Source organism: Mastomys coucha, unplaced genomic scaffold (assembly GCF_008632895.1).
Source record: "Mastomys coucha isolate ucsf_1 unplaced genomic scaffold, UCSF_Mcou_1 pScaffold23, whole genome shotgun sequence".
Classification (NCBI taxonomy): Eukaryota; Metazoa; Chordata; class Mammalia; order Rodentia; family Muridae; genus Mastomys; species Mastomys coucha.
Window position 1 is genome coordinate 19,388,078 of NW_022196906.1, and position 27,585 is coordinate 19,415,662.

Sequence of the window (27,585 nt, forward strand, 5' to 3'; positions counted from 1 at the left end):
AAAGTGGTGTACCACCACTGGCAGGCTACATTGCCTTTTTTGAGGCAGAAATTTAATGATAGAATTTTAACACAATGCCTGGTTGGCAGGTAAGGTAGGATACATTTAAAATATAAAAATGTAGGTGTAGGAACAGCATAAATCAAGGTATAACAAAATTGGTTTTCTTAGATACTTCCTTAAAAAATGCTACTTGGAAGTATTTCAAGCACTCAGAAAATTGAACACCCATGTGCCATATACTTAACTTTAAAATACCTTAACTTTTGGCTTTCACATTTTCTTCAGATTACTTGGACAGAAAAACAAAAAGATACAATGGAACGCTTCCTGTTACACTCCCTCTCCTCCGTAAAAGTAGCCATTATTTTAAACTTTATATGTATCACTTATGAGACCTTAGCACTTTGATTTCACAGTTTCTCATTTAAAAACTAAAACCTCCCTAAAAACATTACTTATACTAGATAATTTTTTGCAACGTACTTCCTACACCCCCCTTCAGTATTGTGTTCTCCATATTAATGCTGCTGACAGCTGCAATTCACTGAGCTCTAGTAGGAGTCTTTGTACTAACTTTTTAAACAATGTAACTTATCGATTCCATAAGTAGACATTGTTTCACTGATAGTGCTGCGCTGCTATGGACACTTCTTTAGTGCTCACAGGGACTTTGTATGCGAAATGCCTTCGGGGTGTGCATGAACTTTACAGCGAGGGGAACCATCGGTTTCCAGAAAGGGAAGGAAGACTGGGATTGCTCATGGCAAACTGAGAACACTCTCACTAGGAGACATGTGAGGGAAGGCTCCAACGACAGTAGAAAACGACACCTCCCGCCTTTGGATACCCTCAACTGTTACTGAGTTTCTTTCCCCATGGGTCCATCCATTTCCTCAACCAGAGCGCGAGCAAGGGACCAAGGTGAGTCGACAGGGAGTGTATCAAACTGCAGCCGTCGGCCTCACGCCTGCGCCAGCCCACCGGAGACGACGACACGAAGAGTCCAAGCAAGCAGGGCCTGACCTCGCTTTCCACCCAGGACGTCCCGAGAGTGAGGAGATGGGATGGACAGAGGAACTGGCACAGACACCTGCCTGCTTTCTTCCCTTTCACAAAGACGTCAGATCCACAGCCGAACGTTCGGCCTCTGCGGGTCCCCACCCTGAGGGCAATCTTCCAAGCGCTGGCTGGCTCTTTAACCAGCGCCTCCCAGCTTTACGCCAATTCCGTAAGGAGAAGCCGGGGCCAAGCCCGCGGCTCCCGCGGTTCCAGAACCTGACGTGAGATCCCGCGCGGGGCGGGGAATTGGGGGGGGGGGCGGCAGCACTGGCGGCGGCCATCTTTAGTCCGGGCAAGACCCCGCCCTCGCGCGCCCCGTCACCGCACCCACGGAGTCCCCGGGACTTTCGGTGACAAAAGGAGCTCAGTTAACCGCAGAGGTAGTGTCGAAAAACAAACAGAAACAAAAACAAACAAACAAAACCATACAAAAGACCCTACGGTCCACGACCACGGAAGTGCCCGGGACGCGGCCAATGTAAACATGGCGGTTTGAGGAGGCGCAGCAAATCGGCGGCGGAGCCAGGAAGGACACGGCTCAGAGCGAACGAAACAGGGCGGCAGGCCGCGGAGGTGGGTAATCTCGCGAGAGCTTAGTCGCCTCGCCTCGGCTCGGCCCGGAAGCCTCAGGGCGGGCGAGAGCCAGTGGGGCCGTCCGCCTGCTGCCGTGTGCGTAAGTGGGGCAGCGACGCCGGGCGGCTACGCTGCGGAATCGGCGTAGGTGGCGTTGGAGAATCCGCCGGCTGCGCCGCGCCGGGGCTGGTCGCGGAGGGGGAGGGGATGTCGGTCAGTGCGAGATCCGCTGCTGCCGAGGAGAGGAGCGTCAACTGCAGCACCATGGGTGAGCCTCAGTCCCCGGCCGCCGGCGATCCCGGCCCAGGCTCGGGACGCGCGGGCACTCGGCGACCTCCGGACGAGCCGGGGAGCGCCCTGGGGCTGGAGGGGCGAGCGGGGCGGCCCGGAGGCGGCGGGCCCGGGGCGCGGCGGCCGGGGGGAGGGGAGGGGAGGCGGCCGCGGTGACAGTTTGAATTGAGCGTGAGCGGAGCCGAGGCGGCGGCGTTTCCTGCGCCTTGGCGGGCGGACGGGCGGGCGGGCGGGCGGGCGGGCTGGAGGGCGGGCGGCCGGACCGTGGCCTCTGAGGCCCGAGCCTCCGGAGCCGCCCGGTCCCAGCCCGGCTCTCGCCCGCCTCCGAGACCGGTCTTTCCTGCGTCTCCTCCGGGCCTCCGGCCCCCGATCCCCGGCCGGCCCCCGCGGCCTTGCCTGCCCGGGTCTCCCGCCCGCCCGAGCAGCCTGGGCTGAGGTCTCCTTGTGGGCGTGTAGGCCGGGCGTGCAGGGTGGGGATGTGTGAGCGAGTTGGGCGCGGGTTCTCCGTGGGCCGGCCAGGGAGGGAGGAAAAAGATGCCCTGAGCTGGGGCTGTGATGGAGGCGGCGGCGGCGGCAGCAGCAGCAGCAGCTCCCACAAACATGCTGCTGCTCGCTTCGCCTTCTCCGGCCTCCACCGTGAAGGCCGGTGGATGGCGGGCGAGCCTCGAGACAGATCCTGAGCTTGGCTTGGGTTTAATTTTTTTAGGAAATAGGGAAAGGTAAGGTCTCTCGGAGGGCGCCCCCCGGAGGAGGTGTAAAGGATGGGAACGGTGCCTGGAAAAGGGAGGGGGTTGGGCAAGACACGGACTGGAGAAGTTTAAGGAAATTAATTTTTTGAAAATATTTTCAGTAGTCTGTTTTTCTCTTAAGCCTTTTCATTCCCTCTCCTCCCCCACATGCTGGAAAAAGAACAGGCCATCTCATTCATATTTTCCACTCCAGAGTTCCACATTTCGTACTTTTTTTATGTAGTATGAAGTAAGCAATTGAGACTTTTTTCTTACACATTTCTTTTTTTTTTCTTGCTAAGTTACTTTTTATAGCACATATCTGCTTTCTTTCAGTTGAAGGGTTAGAATCTGTGATGACCAGATGTTTGCTAAGTTACTGAAATCATTACTTAAATCTTGGCAAGTTTATTGCTAAGTAGTTCAACTTTAAGAGTGACTTATTTTGATTCTCTAATTTTGATGAAAAGGAAAGCTCTTTCCAATTGCCTCTGGGAATCCCGAGGAATAGGTAATCTAGAGTGACAAGCTTTTTTTTTTTTTTTTTTTTTTAACATATTTATGTGCATTCAGGTAGTGAGAAGTTGGGGAAACTCTAGGATTCATCCGTATAGCAGGAGTGCAAATTTGTAGAATCCTGACAGACTGAAGGGTGGGTGAAAACAGTTTCTTCCTGGAGTCTTTATTTCTCCCTGCAGCAAGGGAAAGAGTAGGGGATGATAGGGTTTGGGGGAGTGGAGGAAGAAACATTCTTTCATTACATCCAGCTGAATGAGACTAGAGGAGATAGGGCTTGAATGTAAGAAAACTGGAAGCTACTTCGGTAGTTTACAAGATAGCAGTTGTCATTCAGTGATAGGGCAATGTGATGTAGCCTGGCCCTCTATACTGTTATTAAAAATATCACATTGCACTCAGGCTTACATAATTGAAAACAGAATTTCTGTGTGTTTATGAGAACTTGGTGCATGTTTTCCTAATTTAGCAATTTATAGGTAAGCACATGAGAAGTTATGGTAAAGACATAATCTACTGGGATATTTGAAGAACTCTGAGACCAGACTTTTTATTATTAAGTTCAATATACAGACAGTGCTCTATTAAAGCAAACCAAAACTGTTTATGAGAGAGGGGATTCAGTTTAGTGACAGAGTATGGTTAGCTTGGCAGCCAACTCCAAGCCAACCTTAGGACAGTTTAAAAGGACTCTAACAACACAGTGTGTGGTGGGGGGGAGGCTTGATCTGTGGCTTTTATGACCGATTGGAATGAAGGTAGTTGTAGAGCAGCTTGGCTTCAGATGTGTAATTTGGTGGTGATGATGATGATATATATATAGATATCTGTATATATTTATATCTCAATCATAGACTGTATGGCTGGGACTGGACAGTAGTGTTGCTTGACTGAATTGCTGGCAGAAAGCCTAATGTCATACTTTGACTTAAAAAGCTGTCTTCAGATTTTTATTAAAAGTTGAAATTTGTTAGTGCATTTTACTGAGCTTTGAGACACAAATGTGTAGATTCCCTTCTCTGTACTGTGATCAAAAGTAAGGATTTTAAATGTCGTCAAAAGGGGTTTGTGGACTTGGTATGAGAAAAGAAGACTTAAATAAAGGCTGTTAAGTTCATGTTGCATTTTTCTTATTTTGGATTCAGTTATTCTGCACAGCAGAGGATAGTAGGGCTAGCAAAGCCTATTTGTAATCACCAGAAGAGGTCACCCTCAAAACCAGATAAAAACCAGGGCGGGTCCAAAAAGATAATAATAGCCAATGAGTGCTTTACCCTTTGAAAAGAAATAGCTCTTTTGTTTTCTTTTGATCATTTGTATTATCCGATTTCTAGAGAGTACAGGAGAGGAGGAGGTGCATATTCTGGTTCAAAAATCTTAATGAAAGTACACCTTAGTTTGACAGTTTGACTAGGAACTTAAACTTTGATGTGACTTGGATTCAGATCTTGACTTGCCCATTCTACTGAGGGGTCAGTCATTTTAAGTGAGTGCTTCACAAAAGGTGAAGATTTTTTTTTTTTCCTTTCTCTTTTTTCCTCACTACATAAGTCCCTTTCTTTCCCTGCTGCCCCAAATCTAAAGGTCTGCAAATGTCTTTTAAATAAAAGCAGAGTGGGAAAGAAAACAAAAGTCCCAGCTTTTTATTATTAGGTCAAATATACAGAAAATGCTTTTGCTATTTTAGCAAAACAAAACTGTTTATGACATTTTAGTGGTAGAGCCTGGTTAGCTTAGCATCTACGGGGTTCTGGGTTTGATTGCCAGCAGCCTCAGTCCCCACAAGAAGTCTATTTTATTATGCTTAAAATTACTATCCTTTAATATAATTCTATGTATCTTCACACACTGGTCTACCATGCCTTGAGAATAGATAACTGGATTAGAGTGTTGTGTAGTAACTTCTGGGTGGCTAAATGGTGTCTTATCATCTGTATTAAAAATTAGGTACTTGCAGCCAGTAACTTTAAAAGTACTTTGAAAACTGAGAAGAGCAAAGTATACTGTGTGTTTGAAAGAGTAGTATGGGGCTGCTCCTATTTATATTATTTTAGTTAGGATTTTATGTATTGCATATTCATATATTTGTGTTTTAGTCTATGTTTGCTTTACAAGAATATAAAGAGGATATCTCCCTTCCTTGGTAATCGAAAGTTATAACTCCTTTTTATTTAAAAATTTAAAAATTTGTTTAAAGGTGTTTATGTCTATGTGATGGGGGTGCATGTAGTGTTGAGAGGACAATTTGTTGGATTCAGTTCTCTCACTGTGTTTGTCACAGAACCAAACTCAGGAGGTTAGACTTAGTGGCAAGTGCCTTTGGGCCCCGAGCATGCTAAATCTGCTCCATTTTACTTTGGAGCCATAAGTGAATAATTTTGGTAGCTTCACTTGAGATGAGCCTTCAGTCAAGTTTCTCAACCTTGGCAATATTAATGTGTGGAGTTTATTTTTGTTATGTGAGTACACCTGTAGGAGTACATGGTTGCATGTGTGCATATTACATACTCAGTATTTCTCAAACTTGAGAATTAGGATTATCTAGGTAGCTATTTTGCTTTTACTGTTTTTTAATTCCTTGACATTGTGCTAGATCAGTCAATAGATCTTAGAGTATAAATTGTGATCATTAAAAACCAAGAGGCTGTCATGGCCTTGTGTTTAAAAGTGCAGATTATCTGGGTTCCAGTAATGTTCCTTGATTCACAGTATCTGGGAGAGGAGCCTGGGAACCTTCATTTCCCAAATGTTTCTCAAATTAGTAACTTTATTAAGGTATAGCTTTTAGACTATAACATTTACAGGTTTTAAGCACTTACTTCAAGGAACCTTGCCATGTAAGCACAAATACATCTTGTAGCCTTATAAAGCATTCAAAACATTGAACATTTTAAATATCTTGACATTTTTTCATGCCTCCTCTCAACCCTGCATTTTAACCTTGTTGCTCCAGATAACTACTGATCTGATTTCTGATAGTCATTGACTAGATTAGATTAGATTTTAGATTATATATGACTATGTATAATCTCTATATATATAGTCATACAGTTTTTCTGGGTAGTTTTTGGAGTTTTTCTTCCTGTTTTTGTATTTGGGGTATGTGTGTGTGTGTGTACCTTTGTGTGTCCATCCATCTATTCAAGTATGGCAGTCCGAAATTAATCAGTGGTGGATGCCTTCCTCTATGGTCTCCACCTTATTTTTATTTTTGGTACATGTTTTTTGTGCTTGTGGTTATGTATATGACTGGGTGCATGTGCCTATTTGCATCCATCTAAAGGCCAATGGAGGATATTTGGTATCTTCATCTATTACTGTTTATTAACATTGAAACAGCGTCTCTCACTGAACTGAAACTCACTGTTTAGGGATCCACTTGTCTCTCTCAGTGCTGGGGTTAGAGGTATGTGTATCCATGTCTAGCTTTTTCGTGTGTGTGTGTTGAATGCTGGAGATTTGACTTTAGGTCCTCATGCTTACATAGTAAGTGTTCTTATTTACTGATCAGTTTCCTCAGCCCATTTGTCTCGTTTATGAACCTGGAACTCACTGAATGACTAGATAGTTTGCTAGTAAGTCCCAGGCATCATGCTGTCTACACCAGTCGGCACAGGGTTGCACATGCATAGTGTCACATGGGTTTTATGGCTTACACTGGGGTATTAAGGATCCAAGTAGAGGCTCTCATACTTTCGTGGCAAGTACTTTACTGACTAGGTGATTTCTGTAGCCCTTTCCTTTATAAGATTTCAAATGCACAGAAAAAAAGTTAAAAGATCACCTTGGTACATTTAAAGGAACATAATTCTTGTAGCTTTCTAGAGTTTGATAAACAGGCTTGGGATGAACTTCTGGAAATATGATTAACTTTTTTGGCAATATGAAAAATTTTTTTACAGTGTCTGAACATTGTAAAATAGTCTTGTAATGACAGTTTGAGATTTTGTAAACCCTTTTTTATTTTATTTAACAAATACTGCTTATAGAAGTCTTATACGATATCTATGGACACATAGCCTTGTATTTTTGCTTCTGGAATTGCTTTTTGTTTGTCCTCATACTTTTTTGACCCTTTTTTATTGTTTTGGTGGGCGTGTCTCACTGTGTAGTCCAGGCAATCCTGGAACTCATTATGTAGACCAGGCTGGCCTAGAAGTAATCTCAGTAGACCACCTGCCTCTGACTCCACCCTAGGGTTAAAAATGAGCACCACCATGCCCAGCTCCTCCTCCTATCTTTAAAGTCATCTTTTCTACTCTTCAGGCCATCTATGTTAACAGTTTCTTGTATGTTAGTCTGAAGATTTTTTTTTTTAAAGTACAGAATCAAAAATCATACAGATTTCATGCCCTAAAACATTATATGGTGTTTTAGTTTGTTTGTGCTGTGATAACAGTATACCTAAGATTGAATCAATTATAAAGAACAGAAATACAATTCTTACAGTTTTGGAGGCGGAGAAGGTCAAGATTCAAATGCCAACAGGTTCATTAGCTGGTTAGCTTGTTATAACCCAGTCTGCTTTTAAGTTGGTGCCTTAGATGTGGCTTCTTAAGGAGACAAGTGCCCTGTCATTGTGATGGAAGAAGCTTAGAGTAAATAGCTCTCTTGTACCTCTTCTCAAGTAATACTTTGACTGTTTCTTTTTCTTTTTCAATTTTTCTCTAAATATTTTTATAGGATTTTTATTATTTGAGATTAAAAAAAACAAAACATAATTTTCCCTCTTCTCTCCAACCCTTCTCTAGTACCCTCTTACTCTCTCTCTCTGATTCATGGCTTCTTTTTCTTTAATTGTTGTTACATACACACCCACATTATTTGTATATATGTGATCTCAGGCTGATGATGGCTTGGTATTATATAACCAATTGAATCTTTCTTCCGTGGGGAAGAAGACCATCTCTCCTGCTTTCAGCGTTCCTCAGTTGCCCATAGTTCCTTACTAGGGTTCAGGGTCTGTGAGCTTTCTCCATTTCGTGTTAGTGTGAACATCATTGGTGGTGTTATTATTCAGGTCTTGTTATGGGAGCCATGTGGATGAAACTTCATGGGTCTCATCATGACCGCTGACATTTCTAGAAGATGAAGCCTTACAGCAAACTTACTGTTCTTGTAGCTCTTAAGAAACTTTTTACTCTCTCTTCCAAAATGTTCTCTAAGCTCAGGAATTGTGTTTTAGGTGGATCAGTTGGGACTAGGAATCCTATCTTGTTTTCTACATTTTGATTTATAGTTTTCTGTAATGATCTTTGTTTGCAAAGAGAAGTTTCTCTGATGAGAGGTGAGAACTAATACTTGAAGGCATAAGGGTAAATATTTAGATTGTAGTTAGGATTTTGCTAATTTTGCAAGGTGACTGTTGTAAGTTCTCCTCCAAGATCCATTATGTAACTATAACTGTTCCTGGGTAGTTGGCTAGGGTTCTAGTCCCTGGCATGGTTTCCCTCTTAATAAGAGGGTCTTAAGTCCTAGTAGAGAGTCCTTGGTTGCCACCACTGCACCCTTAGAGTCACCATGCCCATGCTTGTCCTTATTGTGGTTCATAGTTGGCATAGCTGGGTAGGATGTTGGTTGCTTCTCTCATTTGGCAGCTGACATGCTGTTTTCTGGTACCACAAAAGCTAGTTCTCATGAAGAAAGCTTTCAGGTCAGATTCAGCCCAGGTTCTCTAGGTCCTATGTCTGAAGTGGATACTATCTTCAGCAGTAAGGATTTAACCTTCCAGCAGCAAAAGCTTATATTTTGGAATTTTCTTAGGTAACCTTGATAACAGCTTAAAAGGGGACTTTTCATGTCATGCATGGTGGAGGAGTTTTCTTTGCTTTTGTTTTCGTTTTTGTTTTAAGATAGTCCATGGCTCTTGGGAGGAGCACGCTGAGTCCAGATGGGAAATTTTCATTTAAAGAAGCTCTCTGTTGTCTCTCTGTCTGTATGTATATATACATACTGACTTAATATGTGCTATATTTAATTTTAGGTAGATAGATAATATGATTCCTCATGACTCCAGATAATTCTACTGTTTGTCTTCCTCCTCCTTTTATATTCACGCCCTCTCTCCCTAATTAAAATTCGGTTTTCCCCATTTCCCCCTTGAGTTCACTTATACCCTGCTAACTGCCCCCCCACAACTTCCTTGGTATACTCTGGGTTGTATACTCATGTCTAAAGACTTGAAGCTAGGAATTGCTGATGAGTGAAAACCTATAGTCATTTGTCTTTCTGTCTAGGTTACCTAACTCAATATGATGAATTCCATATATTTACCACCAAATTTCATGATTTAATTTTTTAACAGATGGTGTTACGTAGTGTATATGCAGTACATTTTCTTTATCATTTGTTAATTGAAGGACAATTAGATTGTTTCAATTTCCTGTCTATTGTGAATTGAGTGCAAAGAAGTTGACTGAGACAAGTATGTATGCAGTAAGATGTTGAGTCCTTCGGGCATATGCTGGGGAGTGATATAGCTGGGTCATATATTAGATTTGTTTTTAGCTTTTGAGGATTCCTTCAGAGTAATTTCCAGAGTGGCTGAACAAGTTTGCAACCCTAGTGACACTGAATGAGGGTTACCTTTTCCACACAGCCCTTCTAGCATTTGTTTTTGACTTGTTGATCATTTTTGTCATTCTGACTGGAATAAGGTGGAATCTCAAAGTTGTTTTTTGATTTGTATTTCCCTAATTGTTAGAGATGGTAAACATTTTTGAGATATTTCTGAGCCATTTGAAAATTCATTTTAATTTTATTTTGTATGCATGATTGTTTTGCCTGCATATATGTATGTGCACCATGTGAATGCCTGGTACCCACAGAAGTCAGATACTTAAGCTAGAATTACTGATGGTTGTGACCTGTGTTGTACGTACAAACGTACTGGGTACAAAATCCAGGTTCTCCGTAACGTTTTCTTTCTGATGTAGCTTACTATTAGAATTGATGTTGTCATTATATCTGTAATGTGTTGATGCTCATTACTGTTACGTTGATGTTAACTTTGATACTACAAGTTCATTCATTTAACAAATACATGGCTTGTATCTGCTATTTATGTTTGGCTCTGGGAAATTGAAGATAATATTTTGACAGAAACAGAGCCATGATGATTAAGATCTTAGGTTACAACAGATTTAATGAATTTAATTAATTCAGATTTAAATGAATGTTGGGCAAGTAAAGTAGCAGTTTTCTTTTCCCTTCTAAAGTAGTGAGTGGAAAAATCTAACATGATGCCTGCTAAATAAGAAATATTGAGATAACTACCTTAAGAAGTTATGGGACTATATTAAAGTGGACTGCCGCCACTATAAATTCCTAATCTTGTTTGTTGACTGTTGTATTCCCAGATCTATGTTGCACTTAATAAATAATTTGTGATGTGATTTAAAGGCCTGTAGTATATACTAATCCCAGTCTGTCCTGTTCGGACTGGAGAAGGGGAATCTTTGGTAGATAAGAGGAACAGGCTGGTTATTTTGTTACATGTTGAGATATCATAGATTATAAAGCTAGAGGAGTAGATAGTCAAAAATAGGGACAGGGAAAACAGTAACTTCAATAATTGCTGAGTAATTCATGTTCATTTTTAATTGCTGTAATCAGTGGTATTATGCTCTACTTTGGTGTTGGAAATATTTCCAGTGTATAACCTATTTGAAATTCATTAGTTCTCTGGGTGAGAAAGGGTCCAGAAATTTGTATTTAAGTATTTTAGGTGATTCTGATGAACAGCCAGGGCTGAGAATCTTCCATATAGTATGAGGCAATATATGTCAAAATATTCTGTAAATACTTTATATGAAAGTTGGGTATTCACTTACTATAGTCTTTTGATCTATTAAGCCATTGTTAGTATGTTTTAAGTACGTTTAAAGTTTTTAAACTTTAAAATTAAATGTGTTAAAGTTTAAAAATTTGCTTACCTATTTTGCTGTTTCTGAACATTTTAAGTTATAAGTAATATTTTAAAAAGAATATTTAACAAGCCTCTTCCCCTTCTCCAGTTATTCTTATGGGTGTACTTTAAGCTTGTAATTACATTTCTTACATTTTGGGATGAGCTATTTGTTATGAATAATCTGACTATTTTCTTGCTTTTAGCAGAAGGACTTTTAAAGACTGTTGTCTGGCATATTTGGTTATGTGCTTTGAATTATATGCAGCATGAGTTACTAAATAATAAATGAATTTTAAAACTATATATAGTTTTTTACATTTTCTGCTTTGTAGATATATATCTACCTACCTTTTGTTCTTATTTCATGGTTTTTTTTTAAAAAAGCCATCTGTCTGACCTATGTATGTTTCTGCCTGCCTGCCTGCCTGCCTGCCTGCCTGTCTGTCTATCTATCTATAAACATAAATATTTAAAAGGTAGTTAGACAAAATGACTATAGGTTCTCCCCTAGGGCCTATGACTTCCTTAGCCATATTTTGAGCAGGTTTACAGTGACAGATCTAAATTTTCCTGTGTAGACACGCCTAAAATCCAGTCCAATTAAGATGGACTCTGTTAAGCATTGAACTAGATTACTTATTTGGTTCTCAGTTTTATCCTATAAAGTTGAGGTGCTAGTTGAAAAGGAAATAAATTTAAATAGGGATAATCTTGTTCTGTGGATATATAAAATAGTCTACAAGTAAAAGAGCTACCAAACCCATTTAGGCTATTAACTAAAGGTGCTCAGAGTATCCAGCTTGTTGAACAGGGTGAATTGATTTCTCTAGTTTAAGTTTGGAGAAATGAAAATTTGGCACAAATGAATGGAAATAGTGAAAACATACAGAAACTAGTCAGTCTTGCTTTGGTATTTTTTGTTAGAAAGCAAAAGTTTGTTAAATACAGAATACTCACAGTTTACTTCAGGCTTTTTTGATTGAAGGGTAGGTATACTAAGTTTTGTTGGTTATGGGTAGATTGTGTTTAATAAGAATCTAACTAAGATAAACAAAAGACCTTCATTCCTGTAGTTTCTTCATTGATTTTACTGTTTTGGCTTTTTCCTAAATAATGAATCTGTGTTGAGTATTGTCCCTAAACATCAGCTTTAATAAAATAATTTACCTATCATGGAACTTTAATGTCTTTCTATTACTTACAGTATGGGGTTTTTGGTGTTATTGTTAAAATTACTATATTTTGGGCTCTACAGCTAGGATTTTAATTGCCTATTTCTAGGAGGGGGTTAGGTGTGTGCTTTCATGAAAAGCTCACTAGAATTCTATACCCTCCAAAGCTAAAGAAAAAAGACCATAGACCTCTTTTGCTTTTTTGAGATAATTAAGTTATTTTGTTTGCTTGAGAAGCTTAACAAAGTAGGCTTTTCAAATCTTTAGTTGTAGAGTTAGCTTATAATTTTTATAAAAACATTTATAGTTTATTAAAAATCTAGCTAATAATTTTATGTAAAAAAATTAAGTATATCCCAGTCACTACATCAATATGCTAGTTCTGTCCTATCCATCCCCCACCCCAACCCCCTAAATCAAGTGCTTGCTTTTTCATGGGACTGCAGTAGGGAAGCAATATAAAAATATACAGAATTTTTTTACTTACAAAATTTCCCTGTTCAGAACCCTACAGTAAAATTTAAAGAGTGCTCATATATTGTATAAAGAAAAGATAATAATGACTGATTAAAAGTGGGATAAAACTAATCCCCATACTTCTAGAATATGAACTTGATAATCCTCCCAATACTTTCATGGGCTCTCAGGATTGGAAGATAAATTAAATCATTTAGTCTCATCATAGAAACAACTCACCCTGCAGTCTTCACTAGGTGGTTGCTTAACCCTGAACTGCCCAACATGGTAGTAACACATATGGTGGGGGAACACTTTAGATGAGGTTAGTGTGAATTAAGGTATGGATTGTGATATAGAAGTATATATTATATAAAGTACCTTGTTAGTTTTATATTGATCATAGAATGTTTTGAACATCTTGCATTGGTGAAATACATTGTTTTGATTAATTTTACTTATTTCCTTTTGCTTTTTTAATATAAGTCAAAGAAAATTTAAACTCACTTATATATATATATATATATGTATATATATATATATATTTGCATATATTTCTGGTGGACAAAGTGGTCCATCTGTCCTGTATTAGAACCTTAACTATTCTCTGAGAAAGTTGTGCTGTCACTATTACATAGCTGAATGCTGGTATTCAGAGGTTCCTGTTGACTTCATGCCATCGGAAGATTATTTCTTCTTCAGTGTTAGATTATCCTCTGGAGGCAGTCTTGCAGCTTTTCTGAAGTTTGGTAGTTTGTTTCTACTTCTTTCTTTTTTCCTTCCTTCCTTCCTTTCTTTTTTTAAAGATTTATTTATTTAATGTAAGTACACTGTAGCTGTCTTCAGACACACCAGAGGAGGGCATAAGATCTCATTACAGATAGTTGTGAGCCACCATGTGGTTTCTGGGATTTGAACTCAGGACCTTTGGAAGACCAGTCAGTGCTCTTAACTGCTGAGCCATCTCTCCAGCCCATTTCTATTTCTTTTTACAGTATTTATGAGGCAGAGGACCAGAGCTTTTGTACCATTGTTGCTACTTCTCTCTGAACTTTATTTTGTACATAGCCTTTTCTGGGGCTACATTCTAGACAAGTAAGCTAATGTATCTTTTTTTGGTGTTTTTTTTTTTTTTTTTTTTTTTTTTTTTTTTTTTTTTTTTTTTGAGACAGGGTTTTTCTGTGTAGCCCTGGCTGTCCTGGAACTCACTCTGTAGACCAGGCTGGCCTCAAACTTAGAAATCTGCCTGCTTCTGCCTCCTAAGTGCTGGGATGAAAGGCATGCGCCACCACCGCCCGGCTAAGCTAATGAATCTTAAAGTTAAATAACCTTTTAGGAAAATTTTATTTCCTTACTGATGTATGTTGTCAACCAAGATATTTTTATCTTCTTGGGCTGCTATAGTTTTGCTTATTCATTTTTTTCTTAGATTTGAAGAACTTACTGAATACATCAAATATGTCCCTCATATCCTATTTCTGGAGTTCTGTTTTAGTTCTGACCTTCATTAAAACTTTGTCTTTCAGATTACAGTTTGGGAATTAGGGAAAAGGCACATGGTTTGGCTCCACATATTTCTGTATTAAATTTTGCCTTGGAGTCTTAAGAGTCCTGGAAAATTAACTTTTAGCTTTAGCCACTTGCAGACCTCACATGTGTACCTTCTGTTTTTTCACCGAATTATGAAAAAAATGTGACTTAATTGGGGGTTATAAGACTACCAGACTCTTGAGATATATAATTCTGCTGTAGTTGATATATGACTAAACAGCTGTTTATCTGTCTTTATTAATACTATATTTTCTTATTTCTCTACTTTCCTTGTATTCTCCTCATGGCTAATCTTAAGATTTCTTCCTTTGTAGTATTATGAGTTTATCAAAATTTAAAAAATGTCTGATTTGCCTGTTAAAAAGGAAGAGCTAGGGGTAGTACTGAAGGAGCTGAAGGGGATTGCAGCCCCATAAGATGAAGAATATGAACTAACTGGACTACCCAGAGCTCCCAGGGACTAAACCACCAACCAAAGAGTATACATGGAGGGAGCCAGGACTCATGATACATACATACATACAGAGGATGGCCTTATCTCACATCAGTGGGAGGGGAGGGAGGATTGATGCCCCAGGGTAGGGGGATGCTAGAGGGGTGAGGCCGGAATGGGTGAGTGCGTGGAGAAGCACCCTCATGGAGGCAAAGGGGAAGGAGGTGAGGAAGATGGGATGTGAGGCTGGTGGAGGGGTAACTGGGAAGGGGAATATCATTTGAAATGTAAATGAATAAAATGATTTTTAAAAAGTAAACATGTGGTTTATGCTGTACATGGCTTCATTTTCTTTCACTGTGACTTTTTAAAAATGTAATTGCTTCTGATTCCTTGGCAATAACTTGGGGGATAATAGAATTGTCATCAAGCTCAGCTAACCAAACAACACTGGTGTTAAAAGATTGAGGTACTGTTTTCTTTTAGATTGTTTTTATTATTTTTATTTACTTTATTTCATTCGCTTATTCTCAGGGCTGGATATACTTGTAGAAGTCAGAGGACAACTAGCAGGAGTTGGTTTTCCTTCTGTCTTGTGATTTTGGGGGAGTTGAGCTAAAGTCTTTATGCTTGCAAGTGAGCGAGCACCTTTATCTACAGAGCTGTCCAGATGGTTGGCTGTTAATTGACTTTTAAAAAAAATGTTGTAATGACAATGACTTATGGTTCCATCTGATTCTCATACACAGAAGTACATGTTTAATTTTTTCAACCTATTACAAAACTTTTTCAACTAGTATCAGCATTTACATTCCACCAGGAATTTATGAGAATTGGGGTTTTCTGTGTACTCATTTATTATATTTATAGAGGTGACCTATTTTATTTTATTTTATTTTACTTTATTGAGGCAAGTTCTCTTTATGTAATTCTGAGACTTGCTTTGTAGATAATGTTGGCTCCTACATGTGATCCTCTTGCCTTTGCCTTCTGAGGACAAAGTTAATGAATGATACAACATATGTAGTCAAAAACAGGATATTCTATATGGTGAGTGGACATCAGAGAGCTACATCCTCAACCTCAGCTGTAATTTTAGTGGCCTTATGGGTTTTGGAACTTGTGTTTTGTTAAATTTTAAAAAGACAGTCCCTTCACACTTCACATTCTTTTAGTTACCTCACTGTTTTCTCAGTATATGGCTCCTTAACTCAGCTCTACTTGCCAGCTCTCTTGAGTCTTGACCTTTTGTCTTTTCCAGAGAATAGCAGTTTCAGATAAATCCTAAATTTGTTCCTTTATGCTCAAGTTATAGGCTAGTATTTGAAAAAAGAATATCACATGGCTTCAAGTTTACATTCAAAAATTTTGTGCTCTGCAGCCTTAATTTTTTTTTTAACTCTATTTTTTATTTTGACGTTACTCTGGATTGAACCAGGGCCTGTTCATACTAAACTCTCCAACACCAACTTAGATCTTATTCAGCCTTGTTAACTTTTATTCTGAGACAAAGGTCTCAAAGCTCTTGCTGAAGCTGTTCTTACCGTCACTGCAGCTTTGGCAGGCCTTGAACCTGTGTTCTTCCTGCCTTAGACTCCTGAGTAGCTGCCAGGCCTGACTCCTGTCTCTACCTGTTCTTTTTGTTTGTACATATTTGTCTCTTAAAAATTTTCTAGTCATTCTCTCTTAAGATTAGAAGGTGGTTTTATTTCAAGTGTTAGGGAAAACCCCTTCCTTCATGGTATAAACATCTGCTTCCTTATTTAACCTCCTTCCAGTGACTGATCTGTCTTCTCTCAGGTCCAGTTGCTACATTAAATTGAAATGATTTCTACATTTACTAATTTGTACAACAGTTCACCTAGTTGCTCCAACCTGAAATCAGAAATCTGAGAATTAGCACCCCCTCCTACAGGTTAATTATAGAAATCCATCAACTTAGTACTTTGGTATATAGTCGGTATACCATCTAAGAGAAATTTAATGCAAGTTGAGGCTGGAAAAGTATTCAGTGGTTAAGAGCCTTTTGCTGCTTTTTCAGGGGACTCCTTTATTTCCCAGCACCCATACTGGGTAGTTCACAACCACCTGTAACTTAAACTCAAGGGGTTTTGATGCCCAGTTCTGGCTTGTATAGGTAGGTACTCATGTGCATGTAACATGTACACACACAGACACATACAGATGCACATGAACAAGAATAAAAATAAATGTTAGTTCATCAGTTCTATCTGTAATCCTATCACTAGCTTAAAAATTACAGCACAACAGCAGAAATGAGAGAGAACCCCATTTAGCATTGTAGAAATCAAGAACTGACTCCCAAAATTGTCCATTTGGGAGTTGACATTAGAGCCATGATATCCACATGTCTACTCAGATACACAAAATAAATTTTACATTAAAAAAAAGCCCATTGTAGTAAAAATTAGCTGGAAGAATGCAGAATAGCACATAAACCTTTAAAATAGGAGCAGGAGATATGCCTATATAATCTTGTAATATTTCAGTGTTAATGTTATACTAAGTTTAATATGTAGGTATTTTTAAAGATCATTTATATTCAAAATATTCATACCATTTTAATAGTGAATGAAGTTCTTCAGCAGTTTTTCTTTGGCTGTATCACTTAGAAATTTGACTAGCATATGTCTGAGAGTTGTAGTTATGTGTATTATGTAATACTAGGGACATTAAGTAGTAGACATGTAAATTTCTTTGGTAATATCTTTTCCTTTAAAATCTGTGGTTGGCTTTCATAACTATAACAAGTTAATTAGTTTTGAGTGGAGGTTTCACTATGTTACCTGGGCTGACCTTGAGCCCAAGTGCTCAACTGACTCTGCTGTCCTACTTCCATTTGGGATGGAACTGCAGCTGTGCACCATTACCTGCCTCCCACTCCCATTAGAATTAATTGAAAAAATTGGAGGCAAATTTAATTTGAGTAAAACAATTCGTAATGAACATATGTGCTAAAATCCAAAGATTGAATTTAAAACCATATAGGAAAGACCAAATGTTTATCCATGATATTTAAAGTTATTGATGTATCCTTTGTATCTTTGTAACCTGGTATTTTTTTCTTAAGTTGCAATGACAGTGAGAGAAATAGAATCTAGAAACAGTTAAATAAATTTAACTCAGACCTATACGATGTATTATTTCTATCAATCAACAGAGTAGTTTGCCTTCTCTTAAATAAGATATTTGATATAGAAATTACACCTATTAACTAAAATATTTTATAAATACAAGCTGTTATAAGAGATCAGTGTTGTTTCTTATGTAACTAGCTTGATAAGGGAGTACCTTCATGATCCAAGAGTATTTTGGTGGGAGCCTATATTTTCATGATTATAAATGTCATACTTATATCACTCACACATACATATAAATAACATTTCCTTACCTAGAGATTAAGCTTCATCCTGGCACTGTGACTATTTTACATGTGCAGGAAATGAATTTAAGACTTTCAGATTTAAAGACTTAGGTTGTTTTTTTTTTTTTTTTTAAATTCAGGGTAAGGAAAGATGCTTAAGAAAAACTTATCTTCCCTGGTTAACAAACACTGTTATATTGCTAGTATATCCTTTATACTGTATTTGGTGCTAGGTTAGCTCCAGACTTTAGGTTTTGTATTTTCTGGGATGCTTGCATACCAGTTCTGGAAAATTTGTTGGAGGCAGTAGCCAAACTGCTTTGTCATTTATCTTTGGATAAAATTTCTTCAGAAGAAATTTTTGAAAGTGTGATCATCTACTTTTTTGGAGGTTATCAGTTATATATTCAGATTTTGTTAGGATTTTTAGAGAAAATCTATCTCTCAGAAAGGGGTCATATGGGAGTTGATAAGTTAAATGTTTTAGGTAATTTAAATTTAAAACTAATACAAAGTATAGATTATATGCGTAGACTGGTGCACTTAAATCAGCCTAATCGCATCCTTCTATATTACTAAGACTGCTCTTGTTAAAAGGTAGCCATAAACTTACTTCAAATTTTACAGGTCGGATTTTCCTTTGTTAGGTATAACACAGTTGAAGGCTGCTCCATCCTTGTATCTTGGTTTTCCTCCCATCTTCTAGGTGGGGCTCTCTCAGCTTTAATTTTCAGCCTAATGTGTTATAGTGCTCCAGGACTTTGCCCTGGATCATCTTTGGGAGTCCAATCCCTTCCCAGTAGTATCGGTGTGCAGATAACTTATTTTCAGCACCAAGCAACCCTGAAATTTTTTAGTCATATGCTTAAAGTTGTCTACTGAACATCTCTTCTTGAATATAGTAGATATCTACCTTTATATGTTTAAGGCTATGGTTGATTTTGGCATTCCCTACCCAATTTTTCTCCATTGCCCATAGTTTTCATAATTATCACCAACCATCAAGTTGTTCAAGTCAGAAGTCAACAGTTACCCCAGTTACCTACTTGCCCCCCCCCACTGGTGTTGTCTAATTTATTAGCAATATTCCACAACTCTACCTTCAAAAACATATTTTGAATCTTTAATCTCTCATTGCTTTTCACTAGTAGCTTAATTTAATATACTCTTTCTTGGATTATTGCAGGAGTCTTCTTAATTCTTATTCCACTTCACTTAGCAGTAGAAGCTATCTTTAAAATGTCAATCAGGTCACTTGGCTGTGCAAAATCCTCCAGTGGTTTCCCCTCATGTCTAAAATAATATTCAAACTTCTTACTTTGGCTGAGTCCCACGTGATCTGGCCCCTGCCTGCCTCTCTGACCTCATTTCCTACCCCATTGCCTTTTTCTCCTCTGGTATAGATCACATATCTTCTTTTTTTGTTGTTCCTGAAAGTAGCAGATTTATTGCTAGTTTAGGGTCCTTCCTGTTGTCTGGAATGCTTCCTGCCTTTTCTTAATTCAACCCTAAAACAGTACTGATTATGAACCAAAGACTGTTGAAGAAAAGACAATGACTGAGACACAGGTACATAATCTGAGGCGTGTGTCGGCTGGGTTCCTTGATATGGCAGAAGGAAAGGATATTTGCTGAAGTTTTTTAACTCACAGATATTTTGGGTAGCATGTGCATGTGTGTATGTGACAGTTTTTGTAATTTTGCTTTTATAAAATTAATTACTTTAAGTATAAACTATGAGAAGACCTTAACTGCCTCAAATTGTTTGAAGTAGGTTGTACAAGTATAAACTTGTGCTTTTCACAGGGAGTTTATCCTAATGTGTTTTTTCCTGTGTTCCTTAAGTTGTCTTTCAGTTTTCACAGCCTATAGTTTACTTAATTTTTCCTGTGTGTTAGGGCTTATCATCTTTAGCTACATGTCTTTTATTTTATTTTATTTTATTTTATCTACATGTCTTTTCACTCTGAATTCATAGATTTTGAAATGTAGCACTGTATGAAAAGAGATTAACTAAAATGTTTGTGTTTGTCTAAATTCGGCTATTGACTGACAATAATATGAAATTCTTAGTACACCTTCCTGAACTTCACATGTCTACATTTTCCCCAGTATTTCCTGTAAGATTTCAAGTATATAGTATAGTAACTGGCCTTTATTAAAAGATGGGACTGAAAATGTGAGGATATTACTTGTACATGCATATGAGTCTGTCTCCAATTTATTTTATTTTATTAATTTACTTTTAACTTAATGAGTTACTTGTAAGTAACTTTCATTTTTCTGTATTTTGCTGTGTTCCAATGGATCTGCTACTCCTGTTTGGACTGAATGTGCCATTACAATTTGTGGAATTCTTCACTTGCTGTCTCCTGTGAATTTGTTCTGTTGGAATCTGGAACACTGGAATGATGAAAATATTTCCATTACAAAGTAGCTGTGAGTATACTTTGTAATTTTAAAATCTTGTTTATAGTCTAAGTTAATTTTAACTTGTAATTAGATGAAATATGACCTTTAAGGAAATTTAGATTTAAAATATAGTTTTAGCTGTACTTGTAATACTTGGCTTAAAAATACTATATTCTGGTCAGGCTCTTAATTATGTTCAAAATTAGCTTTTAATTGAATTGGCTAGCTTGGGTCTCCAGTATTTGGATTAAAAATTAGGTTATAGTATTGGGAAGCATGGAAATTGTTGTTTAGATATAAATGTGATACCAGTGAAGAGTGTAGACCATTTAAATCCAGATATGTTGGCGTAATGCTTTGATATCAAGAGTGGTTGTACTATTAGAATTGAAATGTGTCAAACTTAGATGACGTTTATACCTCTTGAGTATTTGTGACTATGACTATATTTAAATATGAGTAAAACTATTTCTGAAGTAAAATTAACCAGTAAGTCTCTACTCAGTCAATAGTGTAACTATGAACAGTAGTTTTCACCAGTTGTTCAATTAAGAATCAGGCTTACTTGACCAATTTAGAATTAAATTTTTAAAAATTACTCATGAAATGATTGTTCAGGTCATCAAAGAATCAAAATTCCATAGAGCTGACATAATTACAGTTTATTTTAAATCCAGTATACATTTCATTTCATGAAGATGGAAGCAGCAAGATCATGGGTCATCTTGAAATGATACAAATGGGGCTGGGATTACATTGATTATGAAAATTTTCAAGATTTATGGAAAAGAGGTGCTGTAAGCACAATTTTTTTTTTTTATTTTATTGCATGAGTCAAGATAATTTAAAGGAATAGGTAACTGTGGAAATTAGTTTGAGCAAAGGCTCTCAGTATACACATTTAAGGGGATTTGAATTTTTTTGTGGTTAAAACTTCTTTGTTATTTTGTTGCTTTAGTTTGTTGGTCAGTTCTTGGTACTAACTTACTGTCAAGTGAAATCTTTGCTCTGAAAATAGGCTTCATTAAATCTTCATTTCTGGGTTTTAATAATTAATCATTTTATTTTTAAGTCATGTTCAATTTATTCTGTACCTTTTGCAATTAATGCTTTTATTGATGATAATATAAGCTATTTGATTTGCTATGAAGAATAGTTTGTGTAATTTAAAAACAATTAGGTGCATGTGGGAATTTGTGTTACAGTGTTGATCTATGAGTCACATGGTTCTTCTTACCTTCCTCAGCAACCGAAGAACCTTGAGGGCTATGTGGGCTTTGCCAACCTCCCAAATCAAGTGTACAGGAAATCCGTGAAAAGAGGATTTGAATTTACTCTTATGGTAGTAGGTGAGATGATTTCTTACTAATCTGGAGTTCTGCTCTTTTTAATCATCTTTGGCTAAATTTAAAAATAATATCTCAAATTACAGTGAATGCATGTTGTATTTTATCTTATGTGCAAAGATTTAAAAGTACAGCTATTGCATAATAGGGTTGTATCTTCTCTTCTTTCTCCTTGGTAAAAGCTGAGAGCTGAGAAATGATGGGCACTAGCAGTTGAGTAGTCTCTCCCGAGTGATTGCTAAAAGGGAAAGCCACCAATTGGTGCTTGCTACTGGAGGATGTTTGTCCTCTGGCTAATCACCTTCACTGAAGTTATGTTCAACAAGTATTTGCTTTGAATTTTGGAAAGAAAGGTGTATTAAAAGGTCGTAATTCAAATGATTACCTTTCGATTTACATTCATTGTGTGGATGTTGTGGGGAAATGTTATTCTCCTTGTTTTCTAATTCAGTCTGAACACTTTAATCTATAATACATTTGAAGTATCATTAAAGGTTATTTTAAATATGGGTTGGTTAATATCAATATGTATACATATATACATATATATATATATATATATACATATATATATATACATATATATAATATGAAACCCAAATAAACTCTTAAGTTGCTTTGGTCATGGTGTTTTATCAAAGCAATAGAAAAGTAAGTAATATACTTTGTGTAGTTCTGGCTATCGTGGAATTCACTCTGTAGACCAGGCTGGTCTCGAACTCAGAGATCCATCTGCCTCTGCCTCCCAAGTGCTGGGATTAAAGGCGTGCACCATCATGCCCAGCCAGCTTGCCTTTTTTGTAAGGGAAAAAAACACCCATCCCAGGACTATTTTCCCAGAAGTGGCACTGCCCACAGTTGGCTGGGGCCTTCTATAAAATCATTAATCAAGAAGTGCCCCACAGATTTAATAGAGGCCTTTTCTCAGTTGAGGTACCTGCTTTTCAGATCCCCTCCCCCCCCAAATTAACCAGCCCAGTATCTGAGGATCAAAGCCATATTGTGGTTTTGTTTTTTTTGGGTTTTTTTTGTTTTTGTTTTTTTGTGGAGCTAGGGGAACAGGAGCCACGGTGTGTGTTTGAGTAGGCTAAAGTCATTTCCTTTTAGTGATTCCTTTTTAGAGGAAATATTAAGTCTCTTAATGGATCTTATTTATGAGCTTTACTGATAATTCTTTTAATCAAATGCAATATTGCCGTAGTGTTTCTAATATCTGGGGATGGCCATGAATGCACTCTGTAGCAGTTCTAGTTTGCTTTTTGTTGCTTGTAATAATCACCATGGTCAAAAAGCAAAACAAACCCCATAAACTTGGGGAGAAAAGGGTTTATTTCATCTTACAGCTTAGTCCCTCATGAAAGGAAGTCAGGGCAGGAATGAAGTAGAGGCCATGAAGGACTCTTACTTACTGGCTTGCTCCTCATGGCTCACTTAGATTGTCTCCTTACACAGTTGAGATCCATATGCCAGGCTTGATACTGCCCCAGTGGGCAGTCACTAGTGAAGAAACTGCGCCACACACTTGCCTGGGGGACAGTCTGATGGAGACATTTTCTCAATTGAAATTCTTCTCCTCTCCCTGTTGAGCCTCCCCTAGCTTTCGTCAAGTCGACAAAACCTGACAAGGGCAGTAGCAGAGTATGGTATTTGAATTGGTCCTTCTACTATGCCTGTTTAATCCTTGAGTTAGAATTATGCCCAGCTATAATACAGTTTTCTGTCCCTCTTCATGATAAAGTCTTAACTGAGGATAAAGAAAAACAGGATTAATAACTTATTTTCCACTGCTCCTTGAACATTGTTTTAATTATATTTGTATATGTATGGGTGTGTAGGAACTAAAGCTTTTTCATCTATATAGTGTTGTGCCTAACTATCCCTCATAAATATCTCCATATAGTGATCCTAACTTTCAGGCCTTAGGCTGAAGCTAACAACTTTCTTTCTTTCTTTCTTTCTTTCTTTCTTTCTTTCTTTCTTTCTTTCTTTCTTTCTTTCTTTCTTAAGTCATAGAAACAGCATTATGGCTGTAACTCATAGATAGTTGAATCTGTCTGATTTAACAATCTCTTCTTAAAAATTGCAAGATGTTTCTTATGAGCTAGGTTCTCATTTTTGAGATCTAAATCCAGAACCGTTTTACTTCTTAGATTGACATAAACTGAGAACTTTAAATGTTGGTTTCTTTACAAAATATTTTACTTTGTGTCTGTGGGGGGTAGAGGGGACTTAAATTAATAACCTTTTCAGAAATATTTGTTTAGTCATTCATTTCAGCATCTTTTTATGTCAGAGGCATGGTATGCATTTTCATGTTTTGTCCTTCAGAGTAGCTTATAATTTGTATAAGAAAAAATGCACATAAAAAGATATGTTGTTTCCAGGTGATAGAAGTATAATAGAAGTAAAAGTATAGTAATAAGAATAGAACTGAGGTAGGGATTAAAGTGGAAAATGAGTAGCTAGTCAGAGGAACAGACCAAATGCTGTTCTCGTTCTAGGTTTACTCTTATGTTATCTCCCATTTTTGCATTTTCAAAAAGGACTATGATCTATTTGCTTTTTTTGTTGTTGTTGTTGTTTTTTTGTTAAAGGTGTGAAACGTGGAGATTCACTTTTTACTGGGTTATGAATAGTCAGGTGTAACACATGAAGTTGTTTCAGTACCACTTGTGGGATAACTTTTTTACTCTGCAATATACCTTTATTCCTATGTAAGACTGACTGACTCTATCTTAGTCTCTCTAGGTTGTCTGTTACGTGTTAATCTGTTTCACATGTTTATAAGCATATGTACACATATGAACATAAGGTGTATATAAAAGTACATAATTGAATATATTGTTTCTATTATTTTGAGCAAAATATCATTTTAGATCAGTTAGAAATAAGAAAGAAATGAGGGTAAGAAAACTAAAAGTTGGGGCTGGTAAGATGGCTTAGCCATTAAGAGCACTGGCTGCTCTTCAGAAGTTCTGAGCTCAATTCCCAGCAACCACATGGTGGCTCCCAACTATCTATAAGAGGAGCTGATGCCGTCTTCTGACCTATGGGTGTTGTACATGTATTCCAGATATTTTGTACTATTTTGATCACCCTGACCTCCGCATGCTATGTAGAAGTTTTTAGTTTGATGTAATCTTGTAGTCCTGTTTATTCCCCCATCCCTAGTTGGTTGTCCATGCTTTTAAACCCTAAAGTGAGAAGCCAGCAATTGTTGAGATATATTTCACTTACTAGTTTTCTATGTTTCTTCCTTGTGATTTTACAGTTTCAGGTCTTATGCTTAAACCTCTAATTCATTTTGAATTGAATTTTGTAATCTCAACTTTGCATTTGGACATTCAGTTTCTTTTTTTTCCCCCTTTGGTTTTTTGAGACAGGGTTTCTCTGTGTAGCCCTGGTCTCACTCTGTAGACCAGGCTGGCCTCGAACTCAGAAATCTGCCTGCCTCTACCTCCTACGTGCTGGGATTAAAGGCATGAGCCCCCACTGCCCGGTGACATACAGTTTCTTTAACACTGTTTGTTGAAGGTGCTATTCCCGTTGTGTGTTTTTCTCATTTATGTTCTTTGCTGAAAACCAGTTGGCCATAAATTAATTATTTCAGTCATACTTCAGTGCTTTCTCTTCTGTGTATCTGCTTTTGTATCACAACAATTGTTCTCATTACAATAGTTCTGTAATGTTATCTGAAATCATTTCAGTGCCTTACTTTATGTTGCTTTGATACTCAGAATCATTTTTTCTTTTTAGATATGTGTGTGTGTATGTGTGGGGTGGTGGTGGTGGTGGTGGTGGTGGTGGTGTACTTGCATGTATGTATGTGTACTGTGTGAGGTGCCTGGTGCCCATCAAGGCTAGATGAGGGTTGGATTCTCTGGAAGTGTAATTATGAATGGTTGTGGGACACCATGTGGGTATTGGATCCTCTGTAAAAGCAATAGGTGTACTTAACAACGGAACCATCTCTCCAACCCTGATATTCAAGAGTCTTGGTGGCTCCTTAGGAATTTGAATGTTTTCCTCATCAGTCAAAAATGTCATTGGAATTCTGATTTCTTGAGCAATATTGTTATTTATTAATGTGGATTTTTGTTTTAGTTCATAAACACAGGCTTTTTTGTTTTTCTTTCTTTTGTCTTTCATTTCCCTTATAGTTTATGTGGAGATATCTTTCTGGGTGAATTTATTTATTTTTGTTTGTTTGGTCGGTTTTTGTGTTTTGACATAAGGCTTTTGTGTAGCCCTGGCTGTCCTAAAACTTTCTCTGTCGACCAGGCTGACCTTGAACTTAGGGATCTACCTGCTTTCTCCTGCTTAGTGTTGTTGAGATTAAAGGCATGAACCGCCACTGCCCAGTTTATTCCTCTGTATTTTTGGGTGGCTATTGCTAATGAGTTTTCTTTTCCTTTCTCCCTTTTTTCTTTTCTGTATAGTTAATTTTTTTTATTTTTTATTTTATTTTTTTTTGAGACAGGGTTTCTCTGTGTAGCCCTGGATGTGCTGGAACTCACTCTGTAGACCAGGCTGGCCTCAAACTCAGAAATCCACCTGCCTCTGCCTTCCAAGTGCTGGGATTAAAGGCGTGAGCCACCACTGCCTGGCAATTGTATAGTTAATTATTAGTATATAGAAATACTTTGTTGGGCATGCGCACGTGCGTGTGTCTTAGGCCACTCCCCACCCCAAAAGTTTAGCAGACCAAAAATTTAGTCTCCTAAATATAAAAATGATGTCACTGGAAAACAAGCAATTTTTCTATTTTAGACTCTCCTTTCTTTTTCTTGTCTTATTGGTCTGACTTGGACTTCCAGTGCTGTTATGGGCTATACATGTGGTAACAATGATTATCTCTACACTTGGGGTCTTAAAGGAAGAGTTTTGACTTTGCAATTAAGTTTATTAGCAGTGAGCTTGTTGAATGTTTTTCATGAAAGGACTTTCTTTGTATTTTGTCATTTTGTCCTTTTATTTATTTGTTTGTTTCTATTGAGATTCATGTTTCTTATTCTCAGTGGTGCTGTTGTTTGGATATGAGGAAGAATCTTTGCGTTTAAGGTTCAGGTTTACCTCAGTCATGGCATATGATTCTTCTAATGTGTTGTTGTGTGATTCATTTTGATAATTGCTTATTTAGGAGTTTATTTTATACAGTCCATATTTTCCTGTAACTGACCAAGGCTACCCTCAAACTCTCGAGCCTCTACCTTGGGTTTATAGGCCTGAACTTTTACACTCAGCTTAATTTTCTCTTCTTGTGTTTGAGCTTAGAATGAGTATTCCTTCCTCTAATTTCTGGGAAGAATTAGAAGAAAACTGGTTTTAAGTGCTAGGTAGAGTTCTTTAGTGAAACTTCTTTGGTGGAAGGTTGGTTACAATTTTCTTCCAAGATGTAAATCTATTAGCATGGTTTCTTCTTGACAGCTCAGGTTTTAGGGGGCATTTAAGTTTCAGAGAGTCTTAGCTATTTTATGTGTTTTCTAGTTTGTTGGCATATGCACAGTAGCCTTTTTTTACTGTAAAATTAGGAATTATGCATTTTGTTATAATTTCAATAATTTTAATTTCTCTATTTGTATTTTTGTTCCTGTTACAGTTTCCTGTTTGATCCTTTGGTTACATGAGAGTATGTTGATTCGTTTCTAAATACGTGTGGATTTTTCAGTTTATTCTTTGTTTGTGCATGTGTTCGTGTGTGCATGCATGTGGAGGCCAGAAGTTGGTATTGCTGTCTTCCTCTGTTTTTTT

General features: G+C 37.7%; 1 protein-coding gene across 1 annotated transcript in view; it reads left to right on the top strand.

Moving 5' to 3' along the window:
• The first annotated feature begins 1,677 nt into the window (after positions 1-1,677).
• Septin7 (septin 7) overlaps positions 1,678-27,585 on the top strand; it is a 68,608-nt gene continuing 42,700 nt past the window's right edge. The window contains exons 1-3 of the mRNA XM_031344329.1: positions 1,678-1,903; positions 20,511-20,515; positions 21,735-21,837. Coding sequence (XP_031200189.1) covers positions 1,843-1,903; positions 20,511-20,515; positions 21,735-21,837 — 169 coding nt within the window. The 5' untranslated portion in view covers positions 1,678-1,842. The remainder of the gene's footprint in view (positions 1,904-20,510; positions 20,516-21,734; positions 21,838-27,585) is intronic.